Genomic DNA, 9,512 nt, shown 5'->3' on the forward strand with positions numbered 1-9,512 from the left:
TGTAAGGCCAATGCCAAATAGCTTATGAAGCATGAAAAAAACCAATGAGTTAATTCAATTCCAGTAGCAAAGAATCTTCACATTTTGGGTAACTTTTTGTTTGAGTACTCTAACTCCTTGGTTTCAGAACCCCTTTATACATTGAAAAATTACTGAGGACCCAAAAGAATTTTTATTTAGGTAGGTTATATCTACTGATATTTACCATATTAGAGATTAAAACAGAGAAATTTTTTAAATATTTATTTATTAATTTCATTTTAAACAATAATAAATCCATTACAGATTAACATAAATAACATTTTGTAAAAAATGGCTTATCTAGCAAACACAAAAAAATCAGTGAAAATAGTGGCACTGTTTTACATTTCTGCAAATCTCTTTAATGTCTAGATTAATCAAAAACTGCTATACTCTCATACCTGCTTTGGCTTTCATTCTGTTAAAATATGTTGTTTCAGTTAAAGAATATAATCTGGCTTCATAAAAATTAATAGTTGAAAAAGGGAATATTTTAATAGCAAATTAGAATAAATGGGGTTATATTTCTTAGATACAATACCAAAACTCAACAGTTGGTATTTTCTTAGTTTGTTGCAACGTGGAATACGACTCCTCATCACTGAGTTTTTTGAACTTTGTTACATTAAAATCTATTAGCCTTATCTTGCACTTTGAATGAATCTTACCCATGCATGATTTTATTACACCATATATTAGTTATTTAGAAAATATTGGTTTCTTTGAATTATGCACATCTTCCAAATGTTGAAAAATTACACAATATCAAAAAATCATATTTATTAATACCACCACCCACCAGAAAAGACTTTACCTACTGGGAAGCTGTCAAGATCACGATAGCAGATACAAGTTGTTCAAAATTCTAACTTTGCTTGATAGCTCAAATTTCATCGGTGGCAAGAAATACCACCAGTTGTTTTCCTTGAAGTGACAGGTGCACTTTGTTCAATTTTGAGGAACTGTCTACCAAACAGCAAAGACTGAAGAACTCGTGTGTGGCAGACAGACTCTAAAGTAGCTTCCATGATCCCCACACCCTGGTATTCATGTCCTGCGTGATTCCCTCTCTTGGAGTGTGGGTAAGACATGTGACTTGTTTCTGACAGAATATGGCAAAAGTGACAGAATGTACATGATCTTTTGTATGTGATTACATTACATAAGGCTGTAATGCCATCCTGCTAAGGATTCTCTCTTCCTTGTGTGCTTTGAGGAAGTAAGAAGCCATGTTGGAAAGACCCACCTGGCAAGGAGCCAGCCAAAAGCCACTAACATTCTGAGACTCTCAATCTGACTACCCTTAAGGAACCAAATGGTACCAATAAGCATGAGAACTTGGAAGCAGATACTTCCTCAGCTGAGCTTCAGATGAGACTGCAAGCTCAGAGCCCACACCTTGAATGAAGCCTTGAGGGACTATGAAGATATAACCTGACTCCTGACCCACAAAATCTGTGAGATAATAAAAGTAGGTGTTTTTTTGTTTGTTTGTTTTTTGCGGTACGCGGGCCTCTCACTGTTGTGGCCTCTCCCGTTGCAGAGCACAGGCTCTGGATGCGCAGGCTCAGCGGCCATGGCTCACGGGCCCAGCCGCTCCGCAGCATGTGGTATCTTCCCGGACTGGGGCATGAACCCGTGTCCCCTGCATCGGCAGGCGGACTCTCAACCACTGTGCCACCAGGGAAGCCCTAAAAGTAGGTGTTTTTAATCCACTAAGTTAATAGTAGTATAAACCATGGTTTGTCAGTCATCCTTTCAAGTAAATGGTCTTCTGGGTAGTTTAGCTCACAATTTAATCACACTAGTGCTTTTCCTCATGATAATCATCATACCTCAGACACAGTAATACTTTATGCACACCACCCATTTCATCACACAAAATATTTTAAAAGACACATCTATTCAAGGGTAGAGAGTTAATAAAGTTAATAACATTTTAATTCTTCATCAAGGGAACGGAGTATGACTGGAATAATTTTTATTGTGAGTGCAGGGTGGTGACTAATACAAAAACTACTATTCATACTAAGGAACCAGCAGTTTACCCACCACTGCTTTTGCATCATCAGTGCAAATGTCAACACAGTGAAAAAAGCAAATAGTGTCTTTGTGTTACTGTGACAATACTGTTGACCGAAAACCTATAAAAGAGTCTTACGGGAACCCCAGGGGACTGAAGACTACACTTTGAAAATTTTCACACTAAGGCAATGCTTCCATTTTTTTTTAGAAGTATACATTTACGTACAATACACATGCATGTATATACAAATACAAATAAACTATGGATTAGTCTGGATTGAAATCCTAGATCTATCATTTGCCAGCTGTGTGACCCTGAGTGAATTATTTAAATTATTAAATTTAATATTTAATTATTTAAATTCACTGCAAGCCTCAGTTTCCTCAACTATAAAACAGAGATAAATAATAGTGCCTACTTCATAGGAACATTTAAGAATTAAATGAGATTAATTCATGTACAGCATTTAGCACAAAGCCTTGCACATATTAACAACTCAATATGTATTAACTATTAGTTTTTGTTAAGAGTTATTTAAACTAACTAAACTATGACAGTATGTTTTCAGAATAAAAAGCTCCAGTAGCCTCTTAGCAATTTTCCCAATTAAGAACTAAGAACATTTGGCCCAATTTACAATCTGAAATAGTTTGCCATTATGCAATATTCATTACTAATTATACTTTTATCCATGCTTTGATAGCACAGTTTTCAATACTATACCTATTTAATTTAAGCATATTACCTGATTTAAAAACAGGCTGAGTAGTTTGTTACTGCAATTATTATTTGGGTACCAGTTGAGCTATCATAGAGAAGGTGACATTTTCTGATGCTGATTATGATTCCATTAAATGATTACCCATGGTAGTACAGAATTTTAACTAGGCATTGTTGATACTGATAAATAATACCCAATGTATCCCTGAGCTGACTGTGTAGTTTCAGAAACACTTACAGGTTTAGACAAAGGCTGAACAATAACAGAACTATCTGAAGATCTAGATTCAGGATGAAAATTTACTGGCGAGGCAGGCACTGGATTTGATGTTGGGTTCGTGTAGTGTTGACTTGTAGGCTTGAATGCAGCAGTAATACCTGTATTTTAAAATTACACAACACATTGAATATATTTCTATATAATCAATGATGTCAAAATACTTCACTTTAAAACAAAAATAGTACAATAATACTGTACCTCGGCTGAGCGCACCATTCTTTATTCCCCTCGAATATGAGCTGGGGTTTACTCTATTCAAAATATCTATAAAAGATTACATTTATTTTAAAATTCATTGTTTGAATGATATATATATTAAGATAACAGAAATCATACACTGAAAACAAACAGATTCCTAGAAGAATACAAGTTAACACTGACTTATGAATACAGTTAATTTTAAACGTATATATCTTTATCTACTAAAGAAATAAGATTATGCATCTTAATTATCTTATAGAATAAGAACAATCTTTCTAACTGTAACTCAAAATCCAAAAGCCAGAAGTTAAAGATTGATAAATATGACTACATATAAGTCAAACCTTCTGCATGGCAAAGAAACAGTCATATAATTGGCAAAAAAATTCTAAAAATATATTCATATACAACTATAATTGAAGTATATATCTTTCTTTGAGTGATGAAAGGGCTATACATACACTCAAGTTCCTATTAGTCAAAATCAAACCCTGTCTAACATCCATATCCAATTCACACCCTTATAAGCCCTGAAGTATCATTATAAGGGATCTCACCGGATTATCTACACCATTACTGAGTCCTGAAAGGGAAACTATCTCAGAGAATACAGACTGCAATGAACATACAGTTTACCAGAATATCTTACAACTTAAGGGGCTTCAAATTTATCACTATACCAGAAGTCCGAGCGTAATATGACTTTCAGGATCAGTTTAAAGTTCCTTATTGCAGTTTAAAGTTCCTAATTACAGGTTTTTCAGTAATCAAACTAAAATTTAGAAGAGTAAGGATTGCCTGAAATTGTTGGTTAGAAAAAGGTAAAAGCACAAACACCAGACCTCATATAAATTTCCTTTTTTCCCCTCGTAGTAGAAAGGAACCAGCTCCCATAAAATAATTCTATAAAGTAAAGGGCCATATAAAAGTAGGACTGTTTTCTGAAAATGGCAATGCAGTGCTCTATACCTAAGTACTAGAGATGTCTTAAAGGAGAAAAATCTGCTCAAGCAACTTGACCCCATTTTCATTCAGAAATTCAAGATTAAGTACTTACTCAAACCATCAAAGAACTATTGCTAAAGTCCTTTTGGTGTTTGTATTCTACAAAAGTTTGTACCTTCCTTTCTGGCAACTGTATATAAACATTTAGCTCATACTCCATATGTTAAAATATTTTATGGCTTATACATAAACAGCAATAAAATCATTTAAATTGTGCATCTTAAGAGTACAGAAAAGAAATTCTTCCTGGTCAATCCCCTTCTGACAGAATTATTTTAAAACTAATATACGTTATTCCGGTTGAATACTGTTAACAGTCATCTACAATCAATATAAATTCAATTTAAATCTTAACTGTCATGTTTTCAATAAGAGAACTTGAGTACTAATTTTGCAATATGGTAATATTCCAGTATAAAATAATCACAGTGGCAAGAAACAGTAATTAAGAGAATATATAATTATGTTCCACTATCATCAACAAGCATGCCATCATGCCTAGTTCAATTTATAATCGAAGTGGCACTCCACTTAGAACCTCTAGGAGCTATTATCAATCTGCCACAAAAAAAATGCTACTGAGAATTCAATTGGTTAAGCTATTCTTCCTCTAATAAAACTGACTAAAAATGCCATTCCAAGTTTAGAGGCAATAGAAGGAAGAGCCAGGAGAAAATTTAAAAGTAGTCTCTTAATTACACTTCTACGCACTAACTTGGTAAGAAAACACTAGTATGCTGGTTACGTTCTTTGGTAAATTCTCCTGACTTAAGCAAATAAACATGTAAATGCAATGGGAAGGGATCTATTTTCTCTTTCTCCCCTGAAATTTGTACATTATTTCTCTGTACTTCTATACATTTTTGAGTGGACGTTTTAACAAGTGTTGTTTGTCTTGAACATTGTAACAATGTCAAATCGAATTACTCTAACTGAAATCATTCACTTCCTATACATTCTGTAGCTATGTATAGATGACACTGCAATGAGGCAGCTGCTTAGATGTGAGAACCCTCATCTGAGACTAACCCAAACTTATTTAGTGTATTCTGACATTTTAAGCAAAATATTCTAAACTCTTCTGTTTCTCAGTTTAAAAGAGGAAAAAAAAAAAGAAAATGAACAAAAACATAAATAGGTTTACCTGGCTCCACTAAAAATTATGATTTCTAATATGAAAAGACCTCCAGTTTCACCAGCTAATCTTAGTCCGTTTCTTTTTCTCACATCTGGTATTTTAACCTCTTACCTCCTTAAGTCCCCAATCAAAACCCTGACTCTGAAATTCTTACTGACCTCCCACCCAATCTGTCATCCCTAACTCCCTACAGAGGAACAAGGACTTAATTAAATACTGATAAAACAGTTCACAAGTTTTTCTATTAGAAACAGTATCTTACAAAACTGGGCTTCACTAAAAGTAAATGCTCACTTGAAATTGCTGGCTTTGAACTTGATATCTCTCCAACAAAGATCGGCTCATCATCATCATCATCATCAACCTCTTTTACTTTCTTCTGCCATGGTTCCAACTCTTCTTCTTCACATTCCATAAAGAGTTCTGCCATTTTTGATTTATCTAATTTTCAAAAGGAGAGAAGCAAACCTTATTTTCAAAAAAGAAAAATAAATACATTTTTGTAATACATAGTATGATATTTAAGATCTACTTTAATAATCCTAATAGCAATTTCTGAATTGATATTTATAGTTAGTACATGGTAGCAACAATGAGAAACCCAGAGCTCACTCTCTAAGATATAAACTAGTAAGATTTAGATAAAGAGATGATAGATACGTAGACAGATAGATAGATGGATGATGGTTGATAGGAGTTCTTTACAGTGGACAGAAAATCTGGGAACAAAGTCAGTTTCAGTCATATGCCTAGAATATGATTATATCTACAAAAAAAGATTGCACCTAACCATTATCCAAAAAAAAAAAATGTACTAACAAAAGGCAGATAAACTAAGAATAAGAGGCAACAGGTGGGAGATATAACAGAAAAACTTAATCAAATTCAGGAATGCCAGGTACACAGCAAAGCAGGGATGAGGTGCTAGGCTAAAATAAAAGAACAAAGTGAGGCTTATTCCAATCAGGGAAAATTAGACATTTCCCGCCTGAAGAAACAGACCAAAGAACATACAGTAAATATCACCATCCTAGAAGTTCTGACCAAGCACAGACCTCCTAGGAAGCATTTTAGTGCCTCAGTAACAGACAACCAATTAGCACCAGAAATTTTAGGAAAACCTCTTGTCTTTCAGACCAAAATCAATAAAACAGATAAAGAGTCCTAAGGAAAAGAGATAATGCAAAAAGCAAGACAAATACTAGAAAAAATATAATTAGCATTTTTAGAGGTATGAGACAAAAAAGGATGTTATAAAAAGTAATGTTCAGAAACAAAAATAGAACTAAAAATACAATAGCCAAATTTTTAAATTCAGTTAAAAAACCCAAAATGTCCTCAAAGGTGGAACTACGAGAGAAAAAAAAATATTTATATATACATACATACGTACACACACACAAGTATATATATAAACAAAACAGAGAACACAAGGTTGTTAGAAAATCAATTTCAAAGGTACAACACTCACCTAATAAAATTTATAGAAAGAGAATAGAGAAAAAGCAGGGGGTAGGTTATCAAAGAAATAATGTAAGAAAATTTCCTAGATCAGAAGACAAAAATCTCTTGGTTGAAAGATCCCACTAATACTCAGTACAACAATCAAGAAAAAAGTTATACCAAGACATATAATTACCAAATTTCAGAACAAAAAAGATAAAGAAAATATCCTCAGATCTGTAGGGGTTGGGGGGCAGAAACAGATCATATAGAAAAGATCAAGAGTAATAAGAACAGAAACTAAAAGACAGTAAAGTAATACTTCTAAAATTCTTACCAGAATTATTTTTCAATTTAGAATTCAAACTTTTCATCAAGTGTGAGAGTAAGGACCAGCAACATCACACAAGATTTACTTCCCAGGCACCCTTTCTCAGGAAGCTACTATACAATCCACCAAAACATGAGACTCAATCAAGAAAGAGGAAGACACAGGATGAAGAAAACATGGCATTCACCACAATACAAAGTCCCAGAACAACAGAAGTTCAGTAGGCCTAGAGAACAACCAGTCCAGACTAATTCAGGAGAACAGTACCTTCAGGAGGAATGTCTCTAGGAGGCCAAAGAAAAGATGATTAAAGTATAAACTTTTAGACTACCTGACAAGTTTTACAGTATAGAAAATTGAATTGAGAGGCTCTTGAGAGTGTGAGAAGATTTAGCTATAGACTTCAATACAAGTTAGCAAATTAAAAAACATGAAAAGTATTAAATTGCTGGGTACACCAAAAGAAAGAAAAAAAAAAGAAATGTATCCTCTCATATGCTATTCCATATATAATGGCATATTAATAGCATATTACCATGCTTGTCAGTGAACAGTATTTATATGGTCATCATAATGAAAATATCAAATACGGATTTGATTTTTTATGTTGGGAGATATTTAGAGGGAAGGAAGGCATAGCTGTAAGAAAGCATAAATCCTCATGATAAACATCACTAGAAAATGGTTAAAACTGACTATGCAACAGACAGCACACATATATGTGCATAAGCACTCTTCAAGAAACTGAGGTTAAACCCCTTAAAGCCTTTTTAGGTTGTTTGATTTTTTAAAACTAGGTATATATATTACTTTAAGCTGAGATAGAGGAGAAAAAGGAAGAGTAAGAGGAGGGGAGGAGGGAAAAAAGAGAAACAGTACTGAAGGTCTAAACTAAAGTAACATCAATGGAGATGGATACAAGTGATGCTTAACTAGATATATAAAGAGGGTATACATAGCTATATACCATATATATATATATATATATATATATATATATATATGAATGGGACAGGGTGTGGGCGTTAATCCACTATGACCAGTTTCCTTAAAGGAAGAGCAGATCAGGGGACTTCCCTGGTGGTCCAGTGGGTAAGACTCTGTGCTCCCAATGCAGGGGGCCCAGGTTTGATCCCTGGTCAGGGAACTAGATCCCACATGTATGCCACAACTACGAAGTCCATATGCTGCAACTAAGATCCCGTGTGCCGCAACTAAGACCTGGCACAGCCAAAATTAATTAATTAATTAATTTTTTTTAAAAAAGAAAGAAGAATAGCAGATCAGGACACAGATACACGTATTGAGGAAAGACCCTCTGAAGACATAGGAAGCAGATGACCACCTATAAGCCAAGGAGAGAGGCCTGGACAGATCCTTCCCTCACGACCCTCAAAAGGAACTAACCCTACCAACACCTTTATCTTAGACTTCTAGGCTCCAGAATTGTGAGCAAATAAATTTCTGTCATTTAAGCCATCTAGTCTATGATACTTTGTCATGGCAGCCCTACCAAACTCATGCAGAAGACAAAGATCTTCCTTACTCTTTTTAGCACGGTACTGCCATTGTCAATATATACAGGATATATTGTTGAGAAAAAAATTTTTGAAGATACGTAACAGCTTTACAATTTTTTTAGAAATAATTAATTTTTGTCTATGCATAAAAGAAACATACATGATTATGTATACCAAACTAACAATAGTAGCGATCACCAGGCACAGAGAGAAATCATTTCATTTCTACTTTACTCATATTTTAATTCACATTATTTGTTTTTATGTGAGCATTTGTTACCTTAACAATTTTAAGTGTTTTTGTTTTTAAGGAAATGTGCCTACCTCTCAGCCTTTCTCCTGATGCAAAGTTACTGGTACAAGAGCCACATATACTAGTATCAATAGTGGCAGCAACACTTACTTTTTGGCTGAAAAGGGTTGTCGCCAATCAAGTTGAAGAGCTGACTTTCTGTAAATTGTCATTTAAGTACTAACATAAGGTATCAGTCAATTTTATGAGCCAAATATTGAAACGTGAAACTTGAGGTTTAGAAATTCTTGGATCTAATTTTGATCATCATGTGACTCCACACAAGGCAGCAAGTTATATCTATTTTCCTTCCTATAAAATAAAGATACCTAGTATTAAAGTGGATTTCATTAAATTAAATATACACATACTCAATCATTTTTCCTATAAAAAGCTCAATTTTTAAATTTGATAAGTTTAACATAAACATTTAACTCACTCTACATAATTGGTTCTTTCTTGAATGAACCCAAATTTAATAAGTAAAATGGTGATCCTATTAAGCTCTTACTATTTGAAGAAGTCTGAAATTATT

General features: G+C 33.8%; 1 protein-coding gene across 2 annotated transcripts in view; it reads right to left on the reverse strand.

The window, feature by feature from the left end:
• The window catches only part of ZNF280D (zinc finger protein 280D), a gene marked incomplete at its 3' end in the record, with an annotated part of 96,455 nt that extends 87,318 nt beyond the window's left edge, over positions 1 to 9,137 (reverse strand). Inside the window, exons 1-4 of one of the 2 annotated variants that reach the window (XM_079699871.1) lie at positions 9,089 to 9,137; positions 5,686 to 5,832; positions 3,246 to 3,311; positions 2,928 to 3,145 (exon numbers count right to left, since the gene is read on the reverse strand). In XM_079699871.1, coding sequence (XP_079555997.1) covers positions 2,928 to 3,145; positions 3,246 to 3,311; positions 5,686 to 5,821 — 420 coding nt within the window. In that variant the 5' untranslated portion in view covers positions 5,822 to 5,832; positions 9,089 to 9,137. Of the gene's footprint in view, positions 1 to 2,927; positions 3,146 to 3,245; positions 3,312 to 5,685; positions 5,833 to 9,088 lie in introns of those variants that run through there. The other variant, XM_079699870.1, reaches the window with a different exon arrangement.
• Positions 9,138 to 9,512: the final 375 nt, after the last annotated feature.

This window comes from Hyperoodon ampullatus, assembly GCF_949752795.1.
Source record: "Hyperoodon ampullatus genome assembly, chromosome: 3".
Taxonomy (NCBI): Eukaryota; Metazoa; Chordata; class Mammalia; order Artiodactyla; family Ziphiidae; genus Hyperoodon; species Hyperoodon ampullatus.